Source organism: Carassius gibelio, chromosome A10 (assembly GCF_023724105.1).
Source record: "Carassius gibelio isolate Cgi1373 ecotype wild population from Czech Republic chromosome A10, carGib1.2-hapl.c, whole genome shotgun sequence".
NCBI classification, from domain to species: Eukaryota; Metazoa; Chordata; class Actinopteri; order Cypriniformes; family Cyprinidae; genus Carassius; species Carassius gibelio.
In genome coordinates this window covers 10339221-10365315 of record NC_068380.1, presented here as the reverse complement: position 1 = coordinate 10365315, position 26095 = coordinate 10339221, and the positions used below count along the sequence as shown (strand labels likewise).

Genomic DNA, 26095 nt, shown 5'->3' with positions numbered 1-26095 from the left:
AAACCTGTTGACACATATAGAATGAGATCCACAAATAATTTTAGAATTTCACAAACATGAATTAAATTCACAAATAAACTGAGATTTTTAAAAAAACTCATTCACAAATATCTGTATGTCACAAAAACAACTTTACCTGGCATTCGTTTGTGAATCGCTTCTTGTTTATTTGTTGATTTTGAAACATTTCTAGCGTCAAGATGCTGACAATACACAAATGTGTGGACTTCACCCCCACAGTCTACTCAAGTCAATCAGATAACAGCCACACTTCGCTGACCAATCATAACACACTCTGGCTGTAACCAATCACATTTTACTTTACAATCAGGGTGGCCTCTTCCTGAAATAACTTCATTCATCTGCGTTGGCTCAAATAGGAAATCTAAGGGCCAAAAAAAAATTGTACAGTTAAATGTTTAAAATTGGATTTCATTATACCATTAGACTGTGTTTCAAGCCAAGAGACAGTATAATATTTTACATGCCTTTGATAATGAAAGAAAACAGTACTTTAAAACACAAACAAACAAAAAAAATATGGGCTATGGGAACAACGCTATACTGGATACATATGTGTTATGGAAGTGTAATGTTTTTCAAGATGGAAAGAAACGCGTCAATAAGTAACTGACTAATTAATAACTGGATTCAATCTCATGATAAACATACGAGTTTGTGTAATAGGTTACATTGCTGATTGTGGATCTCATTCTATTTATTCGTCAATATGTTAAATTTTTGTAAATCTCTTTATATTTATTTGTGGATCATCAGTGTTGGGGAAAGTTACTTTTTAAAAATTTATAATACACAGTAACTTAATTGATTACATTTATGAAAAGTAATGTGTTACGTTACTTTTGAGTTACTGTTACTGTTGAGTTACTTTTTAATCATGAGCAGGGCTTGATTGTTTTTAATATAAGAAGTTCTATTTACAGCTAATGTAAAAGCCCTTTCACACCAAAAATTATAATGAATAAATCTAAATTCACGTCTGTACAGTAGAACACCGGAGAAGAAGGTTCAACACTCTTCAGCAATAAAAAACAAAACAAAACAAGCACAATTATTAGTTTATCTAATATAATGTATTTTTTTTTTTTTAACTGCATCATCAAAGGTGAGCAGCAAAGAAATTAGTTAATATAATGGGATTTGAAAAATTTGTGTTGATTAACAGATCTCTGTACTTCCGATTAGGAATGTGCGTTTTCCGCAAATATCACATTCGCAATATTTGAGCTCACAAAAAAACGAATATTCGAATATTCGTTTATTTAAATTAAGTTTAATGAGACAGACGTTATTTTTCAGCAACATTTATTGTTTGCGTCATTTTGAACAAGCTTACACACAATAAAAGTGTACACAATCCGTGCACACCCCTACTTCCGATTTCTCCCAATATGGAGACAGGAGACTTTTCAGTCAATAAATGGGAAAACAATTAACTGGCGTTACTTTTTTGAAAAAGTAACTCTGATATTTTCTTGTAAATTAAAAAGTAATGCATTACTTTATTAGTCACTTGGAAAAAAAGTAATCTGATTAAGTAACTCGGGTTACTTGTAATGCGTTACGCTCAACACTGGTGGATCATAATCTATTTATTTGGAATTATGCAACAATTCTAACTCCATATCTGGCTGTCTTTCCACACAGAGCCAGTACACTATCCAATGCCGTGTCCTCCCTGGCCAACACGGGAATCTCTTTCACCAAAGTTGATGAGAGGGAAAAGCAGGCAGCTCTGGAGGAAGAGCAGGCTCTATTAAAAGCTCTTAAGGTATGTAACACCATCTATGAAAGAGTGGAAAGGAGTTTTCTTGTTTTGTTAAACAGCTCATTTCATTGGCGCATACTCAATTAGCAAAGTAATTAAGAAGGTTACACGGTCTGATTCTTCCATCAGGAGCAGCGCTTGATGGAACTGTCCAAGAAGCCCTCCACGACTGCTGCATCTCCCGTTTCCACGGCGACAGGCACCATCAGTTCCACCCCTGCCATTGACCTGTTCTCTACACCCAGCAGCTTCATTAACAGGTAATAGTTTTATGTATGTATTGTTCAAAAGTTTGGGGGTTTGTTTTGACACTTTGACATCAAAGACACTTTAAATGCCACCTATTATGCAAAAATCACTTTCACATGGTGTTTGGACATAAATATGTGTTGGCAGTGTGTGAACACATTGATGATAATAGTAGGGCTGCCCCCGACTAAAGATATTCCTAGTCGACTAACACTCCTGCATTTTAGCGATTAGTCGAATAATCGTTCATTTATGATATTAATATAAAAACTTGCGTATATACAAGGAAAGGTATAGTCCAAGTTGAAGTTTAACACTTCCATATGACAGAAAATGCTAAAGCATGATATTAGCGCGTTCACAATGAAAATGAAGCGCTTAAAATGGAATAGTAAAGCATTTAAAGTATCCAGTGCTTACTGACACAAAAATCAGTGGCCTGAAAGTTATAGGCTAATTATAACATAAAAACAGCAATCAGACTTCCTGTGCATTTTAATAATTTATTATCAAAAATACAAACTGTAACAGTTACGTAAAAAAAAAAAAAAAAAACGGTTTTGAATAAAATAAACAAAAATTCGTTCTTTAAAATAAATTAAATAAACTTATTAGTAACTTAGGCCTAGTACAAAAGAAGGGGAAAAATAAATAAATAAATAAATAAAATACTGTAGCAAAAATTCTGTTTTGTATTAAAATACAGTGGAAAATTAATATACTTTTTATATTGTTCAAAAGGAAAATTAACAAGAACGAACAATTTAATAAATGCACATGGCACATCGCACAACGCCAAAACTTAGAATAAAAAAAGAAGGCGGCAAACAAATCAACAGCCTAAGTATTTTATTAAATTATTTAGAACAATTATATTTAAGAAAAAAATGTGGAACAAATAATTTAAAGAACACTAATACAAATCAAAAATATCAGAGCAAAGCCGCAAACTGCCATTAAGACGACGGATGAGTCTTGACCTGAAACAACAAATTGCAAACATCAGACTAAATTTTCTTACAGAATAAAAAACAACTTATGCATTATATAAAAACGAATAAATAAAAATAATATGTATTTATTTATTTGTATAGCCTACCCGTTATAAAAAAAAAATACCCGTTTTTTTTAATAGCCTAACAGATAGCAAACAGAAACACTACAAAAAGGAAATTAAGCATTCTTACCTAAGCTTTCAATTCGATTTTAATTTTTTCATATTATGTGAGAGGAACACCAGCTTGTCCACATTGTTGGGAAGAAGGGAGCTTCTCGACTTGTTCACAATGAAGCCGGCCTTTGAAAATATGCGCTCTGATGGAGTGGATGTGGAAGGGATACAGTGGAGTCGTTTAGCTGCTTTAGCGAGCTTTGGATATCTATGTTCATTTTTTTGCCACCATGCCAATGGTCCCGAATCAACCTTTGTTTTATCGGCCACGTACATTTTTATTTCATCCTTCTCTTCTGCATGATCCTCCTCATCAATGGCCATCAGCATTGATATCTCGGCCTGCTTTTCCTTTTTCGGTTCGGGCTCACCCTCCTCTGCAGGGCTAATGCTGTCATGATCACTTTCTGGCGCAGCTTCTGTAGATAAACTTTCTGCCAGATCCGACACTGTGGAGTACGCATCTTCTCGTTCGTGTTGGTCAAAGAATGACAAGCTCTTAAAACGTGGGTCTAAGACAGCAGCTTGAATATAAATGCTGGTCGCGATATTCTCCGTCAGTTGCCATCTCGTGTCAATTTCTTTTGCTAGTTCTGTCTTTAGTGCTTTTGTGGTGGGACTGTCTTCGTTGCGCAGCACCAAATGGCGCCTCTTCATGTTTATTAACATGGGCAGTGTGGCAGATAGGGATGCGTTTAAATCCTGAGAAAGCAGCTCAGTGAGAGTGACCATAGGCTTTAGCACTGCGACCGTGTCCTCCGCTGTCAGCCAATGTGCTGTTGTGAGATCTAGACCTCGTTCAGAACGTTTGGTAATTTCAGGGTCTGACAGCACAGCTGTAACCGGCCATCTCTGTTCCAAGAGTCTCTCCAGCATGAAGTACGTGGAGTTCCATCTTGTGGAGACATCTTGGATAAGTTTGTGTTCTGCAACATTCTGCTGCTTCTGTTTATGAGTCAGAGCTGTTGTAGCCTTGGTACTTTTCTTGAAATGCCCCACAAGGCGTCTAGCAGCAGCGATGCATCGACATATGGGGTCAGTTTTAAGAGCCGCGTTTATGCATAACTGTAACGTGTGCCCTGCACAACGGACGCCCTTCGCATTACCCCAGGATGGATCCTCAGAAATCAGTTCTGTGCACAACACCATATTAGCGGCATTGTCATGTACGACTGCTACCCTCTTTTCTGCAGGTATTTTAAATTCTTCCATCACTTCACTGAGTCGCTCTTTTATGTTGGTAGCTGTGTGGCTCTCCTCCAGCACTTTTGTTTCCAACACAAAAGAATGTAGTTGCCAATCTTCAGACATGAAGTGTGCAGTAATGGTCATGTAACCCTCACTCTTGATAGAGGTCCATGTGTCTGTTGTAAAGCTGACTGCTGTACAACTTTGAATTTTCTTAACAAGAATTTCTTTAGTCGTGTTGAACTTGCTTGTTAAGCCATGCATTATTGTGTCGCGTTTGGGAATGGTGTAGCCTGGTTCGAGAAATTCAAACATTTCTTTGAACCCGTCACCACGGACAACGTTGATTGGTCTCATATCAAGCGCAATGAAATCGACAATTTTCTCTGTGATTTCTCGCTTTCTTTTCTCACTTAGAGGGGGTCTCAAAACTAATCTCTGCTGCATCATTGTTGACTGCGAAGTCGAAGCGCACGACGCCACATCATTGCTGCTATATTGTGGATGAGCCTAGAGACAAATGCATGTCAAAAACCATGAATATGATTTAACTTAACAGCGCAAATGTGTTTATATCCTTATTGTTAAAACGAGGGGCCATGTGGTGGTTAACGTTACTACTTACATGTTTTAAATGATAAGACATATTCGATGTTGACGAGTGATAAGCAAATGTTTGCCTGCAGAGTTTGCAAACAGCCTTTTTAGGGTCGTCCTTTCGACTTTTCAAAATGATCCCACACTTTGGACTTTTTTCCTGACATAATTGTTAGCATCAGCCAGACACCTCTCCCACAAGTGTGCTTTGGTATACCGCGAGGCACGAGATCTCGTTGATCTCTCGTTGCTTTGATGTCATGTCATACGCTGACTGCGAAGCCCCTGATTGCGTAATTTTTTCACGTGATTTTTTTTTTTTTTTTTTTTTGCGACTAACCACCTAATGAAAATGTATTCGACCAAGCCCTCTTCATATCGACTAACGTTTAGTCGACTATTTGGGGGCAGCCCTAGATAATAGGAAATGTTTCTTGAGCACCAAATCAGCATATCAGAATGAATTGTGAAGGATCATTTGACACTGATGACTGGAGTAATGATGCTGAAAATTCAGCATGGTCCTAACATAAACAAATGGCATTTAAAATATACTCAAAATATGAATATTTGAATATCTTTAAGTACAAATCAAAATGAAACATCGCATTGTCATATATTGTAAATGCAGTTTTATGCTGATTACAAATGACTGCTTTTCAGCCAGTCCGATTGTGTGGGCAGAACTAATTGCTCTGTATTTGATGATTGATCCCACATTCTTTTTGTTCTGATGATGCACGGCCGGTAGTGATTATTTTTCCAGTTGGTGCATGGGTGCACATGTGAAAACGTTTTGCATCAATCTTCAGCTTTTAATGTATTATTAAGGCTCTATGCAGGACTACACAAGTATGGTTAGATATACTCAGCGATTACAGTATGTTACAGGTGTATGTGCTTTTAATGATGACGTCATCATCCAAGGAGAAATGGGGGCATATGATTTTAATGGTGCTTACTAAGGAGAGCATCATTATTGCATTATACTTGTGTTTAGGGTTTTGTTTAAATCAGAGTAATCTGTGCCGTCCTGAAACTGTGCAGCTTTGTGTATTAAAAAAAATAATAATCTGTTTAAAGTCAGGCTTTGGTTTTCTTGTTTACACTGTAAGTGTGTGATTTGGCTGTGAAGAAGGTATTGATTGCATGCAAATTTGCCCTCAACTCTCTAAGTCTCCACTTTTAACACTTTGAATCAACGTGCCAAGTTTGTCTTTGCTATATAACTGTGAAATGCTTGGCCCTTAGACTGCCGTTTAATGGAAGACATTAATGCAGTTTCTGTGTGTGTCTGTGTTTGTCTTGGTGCATGTCTGGCTCCAGTACTCCGAAGGTGCCGAACGATCTGTTGGACCTGCAGCCCACGTTCCAGCCCTCCCTGCCTCTCTCCACTGGCCTGCCTTTAGCCAACACATGGGGAGGTGAGCGGCCCACACTACAGGAACTCACAAATCTGCATTAATATGCATCTCAAAGAAATCAAGCTTAAATCAACACTGTCTTCTCCTCTGTAATCAAAACTGAAGCAATGAATGTTCCCTGTTGATTTTTATCCAAGATACTGTCGCCTAAAGAAAGTATGTTCTTGTTGCACACGTCTTATTTGTCTGAATAACATCTAATCTGTAAAGTCTGATAATTGAGAGTCACATTTTTTTTTATCCAGAAGTGCTGATAGGGTGTGTAACATGATATTTAACGTGACGGAACTGATATAATTTTGGTTTCTGATATTAGTCGGGCAGAACCATAAAAAGCCTGCAGCTTTCAGCGTTTATTAGATTATATTGTGTAAAACGCTCAGCAGCCTTCGCAGATGTATTATCTTGGAGCTCTGTGGAGATTTCTGTAGGCTGTACACTGTCCAACAGCTCTGATGTCATGTCCTCTGACTCTTAAAGGAATAGCTCATCTTAACATAATTCTGTTCATCCTTATGTTGTTCCAAGCCTGTATGAGTTTCATTCTTCTGTGGAACACAAAATGTGAAATTGTGCCACACTTCTGCATATAATGGAAGTAAATTAAAACCATCATACTCCAAACTGATCCAAAAAAGCTTTGTAAAAGTATATACTGTAAGAATATATTCCAAGTCTTTGAACAGCACATGTGAGTAAATGATGACAGAATTAATTTTTTGTGAGAATTAATCCTTTAAAATTATTTTAACATGTTCATAGTGAAAATGATAGCCAGGAGAGGTATACTGAGATGTTCAGAGATGTTTTTGAACTTCACGTTGGATTTTGCGAAAAAATATTTTAAGAAAACATGACATCAAATGAAACCTCTTTTTCTTTTTCTAAATTAAATATTTCAGTAGATAAAATCTGAATTGCAACTTTAAAATTTAATTTAAATAATATTTTATAATGTCGCCCGTGTCACACCTTTATGTCTTTAAATCAGGTTAATGGTTTTTGAACCTAGTAATTTTTTTTTTTTTTTGTACAACTAAAGCAATTATTAATAGGGCCGATTTATTATATTGTGTATAAATCTTTTTTCATACTGATAATAAAATGTATTTATTAAATATTAATAAAATATTGTTTATATATGTTAGATTTTAGTACAGCTTTAAAGCTTCATATCAGACTGAAGTTCTACTGATTCTCATGATTCAAAGAATCATTCTTATCCATTTAGCTTTTGATTTAATGTTAAATATTCATTACATCCCATGTTGGATGTCTCATTCAGTCTTAACTATTGTCTAGTTATTCACTCATTCAGTCTGGTAGTTTAGTTAGATCTGAAAGCATCTAAGTCTAGACCAAACAGTCTCCACCTCATTTGTCTATTAGTCTGTGTTTGCATGCTTTCTCTCTCTCTTTAACCTTTTTTCCTGTTATTTTGTGTTTCTGTCTTGTCTTTGGCCGTGTAGATCCTTTCACGTCTACAGAGGCTGTTGACGACTCCATTCCAAACTTAAATCCTTTCCTTACAAAAATTGTTGATCCTGTCCATCTGCCTGTTGTGTCTTCAGATGCTGTTAGTTTTTCCTTTAGGACACCCAGTCATGAAATGTTCTGTGGTAAACGGCTGTTCTTTTCTCTCATGTAGTGCATTGTTTATTTTCTTTTGCCTGCTGTGTGCCGATCTGTTTTCCCTCCACTCTCATTTTTGTCTTGAATGGTCCACCGCATCAAGTGCACAAAGACCCGCTGGGCAGAACCAGCCTGACCTTAAAGACCCTTAAAGTTTCTGATACGAGTCGAGTCGAGTCGAAATGAAGAATGCGCAGTATAGACAGAAAAATGTCTATGTTTAAAAAATAGTTAAATGAATAAAACTTTACATGCTAATTATATCACATTTGAACAGAGATGTATAAAGTACTAGAGACCCATACTTGAGTAAAAGTACAAGTGCTCTATCAAAAAAGTGACTTGAGTAGAAGTTGAAGTGCTCTTTAAGCACCACACTTAAGTAGAAGTACTAAAGTATTCAACATTTTTTGTACTTAAGTATTGCAAGTAGTCTATTTTAAAATGTACTACTCAAGTACTGAAAGTAAAAGTAGAAGTATTGTGTTATGTAGCTATTAAAGAAAGTAGTCAAAAGTTTTAACATATTGTTTTTACTATTTCAAATGATTAACCTAAAGGACCATCACAATTCCTTTGACTGTAACTTCTTGTAAACAAAAAACGGTTACTAGGGTTAGTTAGCCCAATTTGCAAAATGATGTCATTAATAACTTACCCTCATGTTGTTTCAAACCCCTAAGGCATCAGAGGGTCATTTAGAATTTTTTGAAGCATCGAAAAGACATTTTGGTCCAAAAATAGCAAAAACTACGACTTTATTCAGCATTGTCTTCTCTTCCGTGTCTGTTGTAAGACAGTTAAAAACAAAGCAGTTTGTGATATCTGGTTCGCGAACGAATCATTCAATGTAACCGGATCTTTTTGAAACAGTCCACCAAATCGAATTGAATCGTTTTAAACAGTTCGCGTCTCCAATACGCATTAATCCACAAATTACTTAAGATGTTAACTTTTTTAATGTGTCTGACACTCCCTCTGAGTTAAAACAAACCAATATCCTGGAGTAATTCATTGACTCAAGCAGTACACTGACTGAACTGCTGTGAAGAGAACTGAAGATGAACACCGAGCCGAGCCAGATAATGACTCGTTCACGAGTCAAGAACCGTTTCTGTCAGACGCGTCCGATTCGTGAACCGAGGAGCTGATGATACTGCGCATGTGTGATTTAGCGTGAAGCAAACCGAAACACAGAGCGTCTGAACTGAACTGATTATTTTGGTGATTGATTCTGAACTAATTCTGTATTAATGTTATGAGCCCAGGTGCAGTCAACGCCAATGACGCCATTGCATCGAGCGCAAAAGAATCGGTGAACTGTTTTCTTCAACTGGTTTATTGAATCGAACTGTCAGAAAGAACTAACGTTAATGGTCATCCGAGAACCGATGCAACCGGTTCTTGACTCGTGAACGAGTCATTATCTGGCTCGGCTCGGTGTTCATCTCTCTCTTCACAGCAGTTCAGTCAGCACGCGCAGTCTTCTTAATCGCTTGTTTCGCTCAATGATGTGCCAGCTTCATCAAACCTGCCATCTACAGTTCTGGCAGTGGTTTGTAATGGAATGATTCGTAACATTATTATAATTGTAACGAGTAACGATGCAGCACATAAAAAAAATATCGGAGTAAAAGTATTAAACTCAGCGAAAATATGTACCGAAGTAAAAGTGGAAGTAGGAGAAAAAAATAATACTCCAGTAAAGTACAGATACCGCCTTTTAGTACTTAAGTACAGTAGTGAAGTAGTTCTACTTCGTTACTATACATCTCTGCATTTGAAAGTGTTTGTAATTGTTGTATTTGTTTATATACAGTGTTACTATATAATAATATCTAGTAACATTACAATACCAGTAATGCAAATATTAAACTGTGAGTGTGCGCGTGCCTTTCTATGATTGTGTTGAAGCAATAAAGGAAGTCTAGCTTCTGTGAGTTTGTTCTACACTAGGGACTTTATTTATTATGTTCTCAGAGCGAACAATAACATATTTGAGAGCGTGACAGACAGATGGTTTGTTGCTGCTGTGAAGGGTGTTTGTGTTTGTACAGCTGTATTATGGTTAGTTGGCTTTTATGATCGAGTAATGCAGGTCTAAAATGAATACATGAGTGTGATCAAGAGTGAGAATGGCTATCATCAAGTACAAATTAACTGCTTAAAATACTTGTACCCTATTTGAGTTTGGTGGTCCTTTTTGTCTACACTGAACTTTAAATTAATGTCTTTTTGGGGGTTTTCTGAAGGTCTGTACAATTGTTTCTGGACCACTTTACTCAAAAACTTGCTTGGTTGTGCTTTGCTGCCTTTTTTTAAATTTCTTTTACCCTTTTACATTTTTCCCATTCTTAGAGTGTTAAGTTTTAATGTTTTTCCAAAATATCAGTTTAATTTCTTGGTTCTCCAGATAATTCCAATCCCTTTATTGATTCAAGCTGTTCCGTTGCATCACCCGTCGAGCCCTCTGCTCGGATGGGCTGCTTCCTGTCAGGTACAGACGTCCCAGTGTGATGTATGTTTTCTGAGCTCAGGAAACATAATCCCGTTACCCCGTGTTTTCCCCTGAGTGCTTTTCTACCCCAAATTGCTCTTAGTACCTTTTATTCTTTTACTTTGTTTTAATTCAACCCTTTTGATTTGAATATAGAATTTTCATGCTTTATATCCCCCTGCTTTATTATATTTTATTAATTTTGTATCTCTTCACTAATTTTCCCATTTCTGCTTCTCCTGTGCTTTTGTTCTGGGTCTGTCAGACTCGTTCTGCTCTCCAGCTGCTTACCCTAGCACTCCTCTCTTCCACGCTGAGCCCTCCGCTGTAGCTGGACTATTCGGAGGTAGGTGCCGTCTCTCCGGCTTGTCTTCCTTTCTGTATCCTTCAGCTGTGCATGGTCTTTTCTTTCCTTTTGCAGATGCGCTTTTGTTGAGCTGGTAGAAACAGGTTTATGTTTTCAGTCAGTTTGGCTTGCAGTTCAAGTTTGCAACCTTTATTGTCAGGTTTCATGGTTATTTATTTATTTTAAAGCGTGTTGTCAATTTTATTTACTTTTAGCACAATGTTTTATATATATATAGATAGATAGATAGATAGATAGATAGATAGATAGATAGATGTGTGTGTATGTATATATATATATATATGTGTGTGTGTATATGTATGTATGTGTGCTTGTGTTTTTGTCTTTTTACAATGTCTTGTGTTTTCTTTCATATTTATATACTCTTATAGTATGTATTAATTTTCTCTTCATTCTAATTTTACATGTCTTTGTCTTTTTTTTTTAAGTTTTTTTACTGTTGAACTTTTAATGATTTCTAGAACTTCAGCTTTTTTAACCAATTTTTTTTAGTTGCCAAGGTTCATTTCTAGTATTTCTATAGTTTTCATCTAATATTTACATTTTATTTAAGCTTTTTCAATTAACAAAAGTTATTTGTTCGTTTTAGTTAATAACACACCTTCAGTGAAATATTAATATGCAATATTTAATTTGATTAATCAGTCTGCATAACATGTAACTAGTTTAATTGAAATAAGAATATAAGAATTATATAAATATAACTCCCTTTATTTATTTATTAATTTTTTACTTCAAACTACTGGTATATTGATGAAAAGGAATGAAATGTGGTTTTGTAAATGCAAATATGTTTTGGGAAGCATGAGTCTGTTGCCGTTGGCTAACCCATTCAAACAGCTGACAGTTTTGGAAGTCTATAGACTACAACAAAATCGATCCATTTAAATTATTAATGGCCATTATGCATCACGTGAATTTGAAGAAAACATTAACTACTGTTTTGAAATTGCTGTTCCTTGTCATTCTTCCAGCCCTCAAACATGTGTAGGTGAACCTGTCTGTGGGTTTTTAAGTCTGACCCTATTTCCTTCTACACAGGGTTCTCTGCTCCTCCCGCCACCCAGCCTCCCAGTTCAACAGGCCTTAATGTCGACTTTGACTCCGTGTTCGGCAATAAGTTGGCCACCAGCAGCACAGACTCGACTGGTAAGCTACAAGTTAACCCAGTAGCTGTAACTCACTCACTGCTTTTCTCCACACGTGATGCTTCACATCCATCCCACTGCTGAAGGTCAATGTTTTTTGGGGGCCTTTATGAGTCGTTCGTTGGACCATACTTAAGCTGACAGAGTGGAACTAGCATGTGAAAACTATTATACGGCCCCTTTTCATTCTAGAGGTTTGTTTTCATAACAAAAGTGATCATAATTTGTTTACTCGATCTCTTTTGTTTGGTTTTTGAACACAAATCAGGCTTCTCATAAAACAAAAATTAGTTTGGTCTTAGTTTTGATTTAAAACCAAGATTGGTTTAAAATCGGAGAGTTTTATGTTGGAGATGTGGCTTAAGGGTTGAGGCTCTAAAACATTGAGCCATGGATGACCCAGGTTTGGTTCCAGTTTGAAAACAAGAAAATTATGAAATAAACTCTTATTTGAAAATTCACCATCCTACTACACAGTCTTGGTCTTATTTGCATGTTATATCAAAGGAAAATAAAATAAAAATTGAAATAATAGTGTATTACACAAGTTTGACTTGAATTTGTAAGCATCTTTAAATGTGATCCCAGACCATAATGAACTTGGTCTTGTTTTGAGATGTTCCTCATTTTGTCCTCTTTCTCTCCTCTCACTGTGTGGTTTGATCTATTTGGGCCGCTGGCTTTGCATGGCACTAAATGGCACTGCATGTCTTGGGTGAGTTGACTTGACAAGATTTTTCTTGACAAGATTCTTTCACTTTCGGTCCTGCAATGTTTGTTTCGAGGGCGGCTGCCTCTCGCTTCACCTAACCTAACTGCGCTTCTTCTGTTTGTGTATGTTGTCTGTGTCTTTCATTCCTCTCCCATTCCCTATCCTCTGTTTGTTTAAGATGATATTTTAGGTGGCATCCTGAAACCCACAGTGGCCTCTTCCAACCAGGGCCTGATGCCCAGCGCCCAACAGCAAGGCAAACTGGTTTCCGATGACTTGGATTCCTCCCTTGCCAACCTTGTGGGCAGTAAGTGTCCGGGTTTCGTTATATAATAAAAATGACCCTCTTTATTAGGGCTGTAAAAGTTGTAAAAAGAAAAAAATTCCCAAATTTTGCTGCCTTACTCTGTATTCAGGTAATTTTTATTTATTGATTTAGGGTTTTAAGTGAATTTAGCATTTCACAATGACATTCCTCACCAGTTTTATTTTTTATTCTTCCAGATCTTGGTATTGGAAACGGAACAACAAAGAAGTATGAACGTTCGCAGCTCATCTCAGTTCTGATTCAGAGATCTCTTCAAATCTCAGCGATTTGATCATAATTGTCTCTTCTGTTTCTCCTTAGTGACATTCACTGGAGTCATCCCGGTGAAAAGAAGTTGACTGGAGGAAACAACTGGCAACCAAAGATGGCTCCGACCACAACATGGAATCCTGCCACCATGGTGAGGACAACAATATGTGCTTTCTCTGACTCGAATAAAACAAGGCTTGTGCTGAAACAACTGTCATAAACTAATAGAAAGAAAATAGCTGGAGTTCCTCCACTCATGGGCTCTGTTCCAAACCCTAATGAGCTGCCTCACTGTCTGCTGTCTAGATGGGCAGCTACCTTCTAAGATGGCGTTAGAAGTGACTGTATTGAAAGGATTTACAATAGTAAAAACTCAATTTCATGTGATTAAAATTTGCATTCCGATGCTTGGATGATGTGTACAGACACAAATGGGTAGCAAAATGCTTACAGTTGTTTTGTAGGTACTTTCTTCTTTCAAATGAATCCAGTCTGAGTTATATTAAAAATCGTCTTTGTTCTTCCAGGCTGTTTAATGGCACTCAGTGTGTGTTGCAGTGCATCAGTCCAAAAGAAATGAAATAAAAAGCACCAATTCATAATAAAAAGTTTTAAATGGCTCCGAGAGGTTCGATACACTACAGGTGGACTTTGGTCACTTCCCTTAGCCGTATGAGGGACTTTTTTTTTTATTATGAATGGGTGCTTTTTATTTCACTTCTTTTGGACTGATGCACTGCAAAACCTTTGCCATTAAACAGTTGGAAGATCAAAGACAATTTTTAATATAACTCAGACTGGATACATCTGAAAGAAGAAAGTCATATACACCTATGATGACATGAGGGTGATTAATTTATGGGCTAATTTTCATTTTTGAGTTAACTAACCCTTTAAGGCCACTTAATGTAAAGTGGGACCTGTTTTTGCTGCCTGCAGTCCTTAAAATGTTCCCTAGGTAGGCAGCACAATAGCATTTCTGTCTTGACTGTGTTTACAATGTTTGTGTCTGTGTTTAGAATGTGAGATGTTATTGTGTTGTTTGTCCTCTAATTGTGTTTGTTGCGTTGTGTTACCATTCTCGTCCAATGGGATAAACAGGATGGCATTTTTTTCCCACAATACGTAAGTCAAAACACTGAGTTGAACAGTTCGCTGAATCGCATGAGATTCTTAACCCCACTGCCTTTGCGTTGGTCACAATTTATGACGTGTGTGTGTTTGAGCGACCAAAATGGCACTGAAACCCATGAGCTGATCTAACCAGATGTTATCTCGGCATGGCTGACAGCTCCGTTCCTCCTCTAACCTTTCCTCTCATCGGTTTCATTTGTTTATTGCCTTCAGCAAACAACTGTAGTCATTTTGGCGTGAATCAATGGGCTAGTGTTTCCAGCAGAGGGTTCACCGGACAATGTGCAAAGTCCAATAAAGTAGATAATCAAAAAGATACGTGCCTTGGGAAACATTCTGATGGAAATGCTTCCACCGAAGAGTTATTACTTTCTTAAACAGGATATGCGGAGCTGGATTGATCAGTACATCAGCATGATTTAGTCATATTTACTCTTGCAGTGTTGTTTGTTCTTGTCAAATGCATCTGTACGTACTGTTCCACATCTGAGCTGTTTGCTTACTCTGGCCGTTCAGAGTCTGTCAAACATTTCAGTGGTGCACAAGTGGAAATGAAAGTGTGTCTGTGGCTACTGAAGGCCTTACTGAGAATCTCACAGCTCCTTCACAAAGAGCTTCTCTCTTCCACCAGAGCCCTGCACCTGCAACTAATCACTCTGCCTTCAAAGAGGACACACACACACACACACACACCCACACACAGTTTCTTGCTCTCTTCCTCTTTTTATCTCCTTCCTGGTTAGAGTGTGAAAAGGCATTTCTAATATTTCCCAGATGTGAGTGGCTGTCCATGAAGAGAAAAAGAGAAAAGTATCTTTTGTGAATTAATTTTTAAAAAGTGTTCCGTTAGTCCACTTGCACAAAGTTGCCCTTGTTCGCGGAGCACTGTGTGTAAACGTGGAAACTGAGATGGTGTTTCTGGAGCAGTTGTGATCTCATAGCTGCTCGAGTGGAAATTTCTTACAGAAGAATTGTTATTTTAATGCTAAAAAAAGTTGATGTTTTACCTGTGGTATTTCTGTACTAACGCCGAGCATGTCCTCCTAGGCACCTTCTGTCATGGCCTTCCCTGCCACAACGCCCACAGGAATGATGGGATACTCAGTGGTGAGTGCAATCTGTGGATTTGTGCATCCCTCACTCTTTCAGTGTCAGAAGTATTAGCTTTTCAACTCCTGTATATTCAGAGGCTGCAGTGATGCTGTCAGTCCCCACCAGAGCAGTGTGAGAGTGTGGAACACAGTAAAAGGCTCTCTAGAGTCCGACGCTTAGAGATTTGTTTATTTTTTTCCTTGTGTATTTTATTGTTCACGTTAACAGGGATGGCTACACTGCTCTCTCATCTATGAGCGCTTAAAAAATCTGGGCATCAGGGCATGTGTATTGCATGGTCTTGAAAAACTTTTTTTTTTTGGGGGGGGGGGGGGGGGGGGGGGTGTAAGACTGGATAGTCTAGTGTGTGTTTGTTTATTTATTAAACATGAGGGAGTACATAAGGTGTGATGTAGCTCCTTATTTTATTAATAATAATTATTAGGGCTGGTAAGCGATTATAAGCTGTAATCTAATTAAATACATGATGTGTTGTTTAATCTAATTAATTAGATTTGGAGAAATTACTCTGAAAAGATAATTTAAAGGCATTGTTGTGCAAAGCATCAAACAAACATTACAAAAAGTAGGTTCAGCAAGAAATATTTTGATCAAATTGATTACATATACTCTTTTGGACCACGTGAGAAAATGATAATTTTCGGTTGGTTGTACTATAACTTTAATTATTTGTTTTCTTAATTTGATTATTATTACAATGAAAATATTACATTATTTCTTTAATTAAATTATTTTCTAAATAATAAACTTAACCTGCCAGTAGGTGGTGGTAGTGTCTTCATGAGTAAGTCATTGAGTCATTTATTCATTCGTTTGATTCATTCAAATGGCTGAGTAAATGGTTCTTTGTGAATGGTTCATTGAATCATTAGGCTTGAAATGGGACATCACAATCAGACCGATCGGTGTGTGTGTGACATCAAAGTACCACAAGAGCTTTAGAGAGCAGATGACTCCTTGTGCTTTTGAATTGCTTTCGCGGTACTTTAATGTCATACACCGATCGGTGTGATGGTGATGTCCCGCTTCAAGTCTCTGTGCAGCGCCACTTCAAATCCAAACGACTATGGCCAATGGTTCAAGGCGCCAAATGGTTCACCAAATTCGATCAAAACATGTTTTAAAAAATGAAATGCTGCTGTGTGTTGCTCGGGAATGAACAGTTCTGATTTGTCTTCATAGTTTAGTTTGCAAAATTTAGCAGACAACATTGTGTCTAAAATAACACCATATTAACTTCTCAATGAACTGTTGTATAAGATGAGTATCACATTTGCACTCGTGTGATATTACACTTAGCCTACAGCTTGTGTGATATTTCTTAACTATATAAATATGAGACACAATTTCTAACAGGGCATTTTGCCCCACATGTTGAATTTTAGGGATATTCTCTAAGCTCCATCACGCAGCAAGTTGTTGCCTTGCCTCATATTAATCATCAGTCGACTGTATGAAATGGCAGATGATCCACATAGGTCAGCCCTAATAATTATATATTTTAGGTTTATTATTATATGGATTATAATTATATTTATTTATAACACATGAAAGAGGACCCATGTTGTACATCCTAATGTAGTACCTTATAATTTATTCACGATACATTTAATATTTATTTTTAATTAAATTAGAATTATTATGATGTCATGCAATGTGTTATTTTAAATGTATTTGTTTGTTTAGTTTATTAAACATGGAGGACATATTTTATAACACCTAATTGTGTTTTAACTATAAGTGTTATTATTGATAATAAAAAACATTGGAATTAAAAACTATAATTTTAGATTTTTTATAAATTTCATATTTAATTTTTTTATTTAATTAGATCTGAGGTTGAACGTGGGCATGATGCTACTTTCTATAATCACATTTGAGTCATATTTCTTTAGCCATCTTTTAGAGAAATACAATGTGCTCCGTAGAACCGAGGAGTAAGGTTGAGTAAGCCATAAAGTAAAGTCTGAGCAGGCGGTGGTTAATGGCTTGAAGAGAGGATGGCACTCTGTAAATGATGCTTTTCAGTAACAGCATCTGCACTTACATAACTGCTATGACTTATCCATGCTGGATCGTCCAGTCCAATTTTTGTGTGTAACTCAGCTTTTTTTCTTTTGAGAGTTAGAACTAATGTAGTAAAATGGGAGTTGCGCCAAAAACCCTGAAGACTCCAAAAACTCAAGAGGAAGTTTGTGTAGCTTTTCCTGTCTGCTCAGGTGGAATTAAACAATAAGTCTAGTCAGATCAGATGAGAACAGTGGGTTCAGACTGGTTCACATTCCTCTTTGCTGAGTTTCAGTACTGCCAAACAAAATATGATGTCAACAGAGAAACTTTGTAAGCTATTGGTATTTAAAGTTCCAGGTAGAAACGCTGTGTCCCAACAGCTGTGACAGGCATTACACATTGCTCACTTGGTTTCTTTATTCCTTTAACTTTGAATTTATTCCTTTCCAGACCCCTCAAATGGGCTCCATGACCATGATGACCCAGCCCACCATGATGTACACTCAGCCTGTGATGCGGCCAGCCAATCCCTTCGGCCCGGTCTCAGGGGCACAGGTATGATCTCACACACAGTGAGGTTACAAATCAGTTAACCCTCAAACAATTAAATTTACAAGTTTTAAGGTCTGGTCACATTTACCATTGTTGAGTTTTGCATTGACCGCATGAAAATAATAGTTGGATTGGCCAACAGACAGTTGCTAGTTTTGAAAGTGGTTTCTGTGTGAGTTCTGACATTTTCTTTTTGGTCCATAAGATTTAGCTAATGTGACCACACCCTAATCCAATCAAATTGGTCCATTTCAGAGCACAGTAGCATCCATGGGTTTCTGCTTTTATAAATGTTTTTGCATTAATCCAGCCCCATCATCATTCTTGTAATAGAGCCATCTGCTCAACCCTGACTGTATTCTAGAAGCAACTCTAGAATGCCGGGGGCTCTATTCAGAATGCACTCTAGTTCGTTCACTCTCATATGCCATCACGGTGCTGTTCTGAATATGAACGCTAGCATTGATGTCTTCACACATCTCTGGGGAAGGATATGTATTCCACACGTTGCACCAGATTCTCAGCTCGAAATACATATCGTGTCCCCCGCAACCCCTGTTTCATTTCTGCAGTAGTGTTAGGGCAATAAATCCCTGCAGCCTTGCAGAACGAGAAGGAATTTGGTGGCTAAGAAAATACCCCTCTTTTTCTGAAACGCTCTGTTATTCTCTAGCCTGTCTGGCTCTGAATTTTCCTCCTGTGTGTGTGTGTGTGTGTGTGTGTGTGTGTGTGTGTGTTTCCTGGCTGTCCTCGGACCCCTTCAATCTCTCGTTCTTTCTGAACTAGCTCTCTACAGCCTCTAGTCCTTCCAGTTCAAGTCTTCTCCGAGCTCCGGGACAGGACCCTTTTGCACAGATGTCTATGAAGGATTTCCTTTAGACCGTCTTTAGGTACAGCATGTGTCTGCTGTGTGTGTGACTGATTGATCAACAGGTGCTTCTTGCTTTTTAACAGTGTTTGTGTGTCTCTATTGTCAACTCTTACCCCTTTTACATGTGCTGCAATGGTAATGTTTTCTATGTATATCAATGATGTGATTTGTAAATTCAGCTTCAGAAGCACCATTTTTATGCTGATAAACGAGCACTCAATGCAGGTGTCTGTTATTGTTATGGCCTCCGGTAGTCTTTTTCTTTTCCGACTGTGAAGCAATGACCCAGGACAGTGTTTGTTGAGTGTACAGAGAATGTGCGATTTAGAAAAATCTGGCTGTACTTGTACAGTGCATGTTTTTTTTCTAAGTGTTAATGGTTTTGGTACAAATTAAACTTTTTGTTACATGAACCCTTTACGTTTTAATCATTTTAATTTTTATAGCAAGTTATCCTGAGTTGCAGCTTCATAAACTCATATCACTATTTATTGGCTCCTTTACTGGTTCATTTGCATATTCAATTCATTTAGTGACATTTAAATTTTAGTGGTCAGTCAATCATACCCCCCAAAAAAAGAAAAAACACATTCAAACTGACTATCCTGGACTTGTTATAAAATGCCATAATGTGTCCATTCATCACAATGAGTCAAATATACAAAAAAGTTCTAAAATGTCACTTATATGGTATCAGTAAATATGCATTTTTTTGATTCCAGATGCAGTTCATGTAGGTGAAGGAGGGTGGATGCTTCCCAAGGAGGAATTATATGGCAAATCTCAGACCTTTAATCTCTCTCCAGTTGACTATTCGACTCCTCACGGAGAGTTCTGCCCCAGTACAAACCTGTACAGGAATCAGAGGGAGGGGTGGGAGGGGCTTTATGGGATATGACGGGTGGGGACGGGATGGGTAAGACTCTTTTACCCAGAGATGGAGGACACTGCGCTCACTTTGTAATTTGTCGCTGTAACATTTATTGTACCAATCTGCATCTGTAATGAAACGAATGGGTGTTGAGAGAGCGCGAGTGCTGGAATGTGGTGGGTTTTCACTCAAACACGGCTTCACTTTTTTCCCATGGAGGGATTTGGGTGGACTTCTGTCTTTATCCGATCACCAATCAAGCATTACCTGATTTAATGATCACCCATTAGAAATTCTAACATTGGTTTCTACCATGATTTCTACTTTATTTCTATTTTTTATGACGTTTGCAGTTGACATTCCTTGTGTATTGTCTGTATTTATTTATGATTTACCCACTGAGTACATGAAAGAAATTCTTTTTTTTTTCTTTTACTCTTTCTTATGGGAGGTGTTTTGAATTATGCATTCATATGGGTATGACTGGTTGTTTATTTCAGATTTTGACTGACTGAATTATGAAAAAAAAAAACATATAAATGGGGGGGGGGAATGGACACTTATAAACTGACTGGTACAGCACTAAGTATTCTCAGAAACAGTTCTATGTCTAGTGCAATTTCTTTGTAGCTCAAACACTCACCGCCTTCCATTCGTAACAGACAGAGGATAAAATATATGAATCATTATGACACAGTCAGTTCTGTCCCCCGGGAGGTGGGTGGGTTTTTGTGAGGGAGCATTTAGCAAAGCACTACATTTGTGATTCAGCGACATTGCATTTGGGGAAGATCTGTATTGCTTTCTGTTTGGCATGTCATAATTTTACATTTGACCGTTATATGGATGCCTTTTCAACCTGAATGTGCAGAGTCGCCTTCATTTTCGGGCCATCCTGAAGGAGAACAGTTGTGGGTGTGTTTGTGGCTGCGAATGTGAGCAAGAAACGCAGGATGCTGTCGGTGTCAGGATGGGTTTGGTAGGGTCTAGCTGTAGGTCCAGTAGAGTGATGAAAAGGGGGGGGGGGGGGGCGGCTGTTGATCAGTGCTCCGTGTATATAAAACCAGCCCTGTCCAATATGGAGGTACACATAGGGTGGCCCGAATATGAGCGTGATCCTATCCATTGATTTATCATATTTACTCCATCATCCCTGCAGATTCTATTTTGTTTAAATGACAATAAATAAATAAATATGAAGCAGAATTTGGGTGATTTTCAAATAAAGTGCAGATCCCACAGAACTGAGTGTTTGTTTGTTTATTGATTCATCAATTTTTTTTTCTTTCTGTATTTCAATTTTTATCCAACAACTGCTGAGTTTCACAGGTGTTGTTTACAGATGCATCAGATTCTCCAGACTGTGAAACTGACGGTTCAAACTTTCTATTGATGATCTCTGTTGTAACCGGCCACCTTTCGGTTTGCAGCAGGTCAAAGGTCATCTCCTGGCCATATCAATGGGGTCATTCATCAGGGCATATGCTTTACCCATCATTCACAGCAGCTTCTGCTCCAGCGAGCCCAGATGCATCGGCCTCTTCACACAAACACAAAAAGCGGGTTCACACACATAAAAGCAGGTTCCAGTTTGGCTTCACTAACAAGGGCAGCGACTGTTCCTCATCCCTGCTTGTGTCATCTATATTCTAGCCCATGATGCCTGGAAATGGCAGTGGGAAAATCACAGACACGGTTTCCACAGACCTCACATTGCTTATGTCACGTAACGAGACGCTTGAAAGACGGCAAGAGAACCAAGTGCTGGTAAGTGTGATTTATTCAAGGGATAATCCAGAGGGGTAAACAGTCCAGGCAGGGGTCAAAACCAAAACATCAATCCACATACAACAAGACACGAAGACAAGGCAAGAATGACGGACATGAATAATCTACTGACATTAAACAAGGACTCCGTAACATAGACTAAGACAGACCGGGTATTTATACACAGAAGGATAATGGGGAAACAGGAGACAGGTGGGGTGAACAATCAATTACGTAACAAGGAGGAAGGTGACCATATAAGGGAACAGGAAGTGATCTGGGACAGACACCGTGAGAAGGAGGACATCTAGTGGAACCCCGGGGAACAACAACCCAGACACTGTGACAGTACCCCCCCTCTACGGAGCGGCTCCCAGACAAAACACAACACAGAGACCAGGAGGGAGGCGGACAGGTGGAGGCTCAGGGGGAGGGACGGAGGGCCGGAAAAGGAACACATGGGGAACAAACACCAGAAATGTAAACATAAAACAGGGAGACCAGGAGGGAGGAGGACCGGAGGAGGTACAGGGGGAGGGATGGAGGGCCAGACTAAACTAAAGGGAACAGACAGAAACAGAACTCAAAAAACACAAAACAGAAGTCCATGAAGGACATGTTGAGGCGTCCACCAGGGCGGAGCAGATGACCACCACAGCCGTGTGGTCAAGGCCAGAGCCCTCCAGGGCAGAGCGGAAGACCACCACGGCCTTGTGGACAAAGTCAAAACCCTCCAGGGTGGAGCGGAAGACCACCACAGCCTAGTGGTCAAAGTCAGAGCCCTCCAGGGCGGAGCGGAAGACCACCACAGCCTCGTGGTCAAAGCCAAAGTCCCCCAGGGCGGAGCGGACGACCACCACGTCCTCGTGGTCACCGCCAGAGTCCCCCAGGGCGGAGCGGACGACCACCACGTCCTCGTGGTCACTGCCAAAGTCTCTGGAACCACCTCGGGCACTGCCTCGACATCGGGCACTGCCTCGGCCTTCGGAACCACATTGGTCACTGCCTCGGCCTCCGGAACAGCATCGGTCACTGCCTCGGCCTCCGGAACAGCATCGGTCACTGCCTCGGCCTCCGGAACAGCATCGGTCACCGCCTCGGCCTCCGGAACAGCATCGGGCACCGCCTCGGCCTCCGGAACAGCATCGGGCACCGCCTCGGGAACAGCATCGGGCACCGCCTCGGGAACAGCATCGGGCACCGCCTCGGGAACAGCATCGGGCACCGCCTTGGCCTCTCGAACAGCTTCGAGCACCTCCTCGGGAACAGCCTCGGCCTCGGGGACCGCATCGGGCACCGCCTCGGGGACCGCATCGGGCACCGCCTCGGGGACAGCCTCGGGAACAGCCTCGGCCTCGGGAACAGCATCGGGCACCGCCTCGGGGACCGCATCGGGCACCGCCTCGGGAACCGCATCGGGCACCGCCTCGGGAACCGCATCGGGCACCGCCTCGGGAACCGCATCGGGCACCGCCTCAGGAACCGCATCGGGCACCGCCTCGGAAACAGCATCGGGAACAGCCTCGGCCTCGGGAACAGCCTCGGCCTCGGGAACAGCTTTGGGCTCCGCCCCGACCTCCAGAACAGCGTCGGGTTTCGCTTCGACCTCTGGAACAGCATCGGGCCTCGCCTCAGCCTCTGGGACAGCATTGGGCACCGCCTCGGCCCCCACTTCGACCTCCAGAACAGCATCGGGCACCGCCTCGAGAACGGAAACGGTCCGCTCGGGAACATTCTCCAGACCTTGAGGGACGGTCGACGCCTGTCTCCTCCTCCTCCGTCCTCCACGATGGCGAGTCGGCGGCACCTTGTCTGGAGACTCAGGCGTTGAGTCATCCATCTTGAGCTGTGGCTCTGGGCTGGCGACCATCTTGTGCTGTGGCGCTGGGCTGGCGGCCATCTTGTGCTGTGGCGCTGGGCTGGCGGCCATCTTGTGCTGTGGCGCTGGGCTGGCGGCCATCTTGTGCTGTGGCGCTGGGCTGGTGGCCATCTTGTGCTGTGGCGCTGGCTCAGTGGCCATCTTGTACTGTGGCGCTGGGTTAACGGCCATCTTGTGCTGAAGCGCTGGCTCAGCAGCCATGACGTGAACCGTCTTGGGAACCTCTAGTATTCTTGATAGCGTAGCGAAATAATCCAAGAATGAGACAGCGGCCGTCTTGGGTGTCGGTGCTGAGCTGGCAGCCCTCTTGCCCTGTGGGGTGAGGCTGGTTTCCATCTGGCCTCGTGGTGCGGGGTTGGTGGTTACGCACCACAGCGGCGTTGGGTCGGTGGCCATCTTGCGCCGTGCTTCCTCTCGCCCACCTCCTCCTCGACGACCTCCCCTGGTTCCGCGGAAAACCACCAGGCGAGTTCCTTCAAAACCGCCTCTGTCCCGCTCTGTGGCTGGGGATGAGGCATGAGCAGACATACCGCTGGTTCTCTGTGTGACGGAGTCCTTCTGTCACGTAACGAGACGCTTGAAAGACGGCGAGAGAACCAAGTGCTGGTAAGTGTGATTTATTCAAGGGATAATCCAGAGGGGTAAACAGTCCAGGCAGGGGTCAAAACCAAAACATTAATCCACATACACGAAGACAAGGCAAGAATGACGGACATGAATAATCTACTGACATTAAACAAGGACTCCGTAACATAGACTAAGACAGACCGGGTATTTATACACAGAAGGATAATGGGGAAACAGGAGACAGGTGGGGTGAACAATCAATTACGTAACAAGGAGGAAGGTGACCATATAAGGGAACAGGAAGTGATCTGGGACAGACACCGTGAGAAGGAGGACATCTAGTGGAACCCCGGGGAACAACAACCCAGACACTGTGACAGCTTATGTGCCACTGAGAGCTTTTTTTAAGATTTGCCGCCTTTGGCAGAGATCCTTTCTGGGTATGTTGCCTGATAATATCTCGAACATAAAAACACAGAAGGGCCCTTATGAGGTAGCGAGTCATAAGTCATGCATTCATTGGTAATCAAAAATTTATGACTGTTTATTGATGCCATCTTCACCCTTAATGTGTCTAGGTGGAGCAAGCATTGTCTTTAAATGTAGTACAATTTGTGAATGGGAAATCGGTCTGACTGCTAAACATCTTGCTAAAGTCAGGTGTGGTGGAAGTTGTGCTGCAAGAGATGGTCGCATCGCTTCTCTGTTGAGCCCCTTCAGCTTCTGCTAATGGCAGGAGGGGATATCAACCAGCTCTGGAAAATAATAAGCATTATGGGTGATTAATGACAAGTATTTGATGGCCAATATCATTGTAGTATGTGTAGCTGTCAGCTCTATATAGGCCTGCACTCAGAGGCCATTAAATTTAAACCGCTGAGGACATGGAAGTTTCAAGCGGTAATGAAAACACAGCTGTCCTTTAATATATTGTGGATATAATGACATGACTTCCTCTACTTCAGTGAGGGCTGAACAGAGCCAGTGGCAGCATTCACAGTCATCCCTCCAACTGCTAATACTGGGCCATGGTGTGTGTGTGTGTGTGTATGTAGAGAGAGAGTTTTATGATTAGCTTAAAGTTTTGTACCTATTATCATTATGAAAATCTTATTGTTTGGCAAAGAGCAGAATGGTAATTAAATAAAACTATTCAGTTTGTCTTGAAACGTTTTATCATTTAGCATATTCTCTATTTTTTAAATAGCAAGGTAAATAAAAGTACTATTACATTTACAGGTGCTCTGCAAAATTTTGCAGACAAAATCCAGTCATTTTAAGGAGAATCTATGTGAATCATAGTTTTGTGTGGTATTATTATGTGAGTCACGTAATTCCTGACATGAGAAATGTTTTCATTTTTGACATTAGGCATACAAATAAGATTGACTGTGAGCATATATTATATTTTGGTAATGATGCAAAATTATTACTTCCCAACTAGATTAAATAATAGATATAATTTAATTTTCATTGTAGGGATTTCTCCTGGTATTTTAGTCTGTTACAGTATGTCTACTGTTATGATGCCATCTATTGGTTATAAAAGTTCTATGCAAAATAATTATAAAGCACCATGTGTTCAGTTAAGTCTTTTTATATTTTTAGACTGAACACTGCTATTATTAGGGATGTTTGGATTACCTGATGTTTCCTCAAGGCTTATTTTCATTATGTTCCTGTCCATATTTTGGGTGTCATGGGACCCGAGGCTAGCAGATTGTGCAAGAAACACATTACATGGGCTGAAGGAAACAAGATCCAAGATCTCCTCTTCTAACTTCTGTATGGTGGATTCCTACACTGTGATCTTCTCATTACATATGGGGACCTGATATGGACAATTAGCTGCATTGTATAATCTTTGCATGCACAAAAAGATGTAAGTAAAAAAGGAAACTAACTGCTGCTGTGAGCTCGATCAGCAGGGGGCGACACAGAACGATACAGAGAAGCGTTTATAAAACGGATAAGAAAAAA

The 26095-nt window shown here is 40.0% G+C and overlaps 1 protein-coding gene across 14 annotated transcripts in view; it reads left to right on the top strand.

Moving 5' to 3' along the window:
• LOC128021129 (phosphatidylinositol-binding clathrin assembly protein) overlaps positions 1-21146 on the top strand; it is a 40553-nt gene extending 19407 nt beyond the window's left edge. Inside the window, exons 11-25 of one of the 14 annotated variants that reach the window (XM_052608090.1) lie at positions 1669-1792; positions 1919-2049; positions 6321-6418; positions 7888-8037; positions 10464-10547; positions 10813-10893; positions 11956-12063; positions 12953-13081; positions 13279-13309; positions 13403-13502; positions 14441-14476; positions 15533-15592; positions 18059-18163; positions 18947-19050; positions 19754-21146. In XM_052608090.1, the coding sequence (XP_052464050.1) occupies positions 1669-1792; positions 1919-2049; positions 6321-6418; positions 7888-8037; positions 10464-10547; positions 10813-10893; positions 11956-12063; positions 12953-13081; positions 13279-13309; positions 13403-13502; positions 14441-14476; positions 15533-15592; positions 18059-18163; positions 18947-19039 (1330 nt within the window). In that variant the 3' untranslated portion in view covers positions 19040-19050; positions 19754-21146. The remainder of the gene's footprint in view (positions 1-1668; positions 1793-1918; positions 2050-6320; positions 6419-7887; positions 8038-10463; positions 10548-10812; positions 10894-11955; positions 12064-12952; positions 13082-13278; positions 13310-13402; positions 13503-14440; positions 14477-15532; positions 15593-18058; positions 18164-18946; positions 19051-19753) is intronic. The other 13 variants (XM_052608092.1, XM_052608091.1, XM_052608096.1 and 10 more) reach the window with 13 other exon arrangements.
• Positions 21147-26095: the final 4949 nt, after the last annotated feature.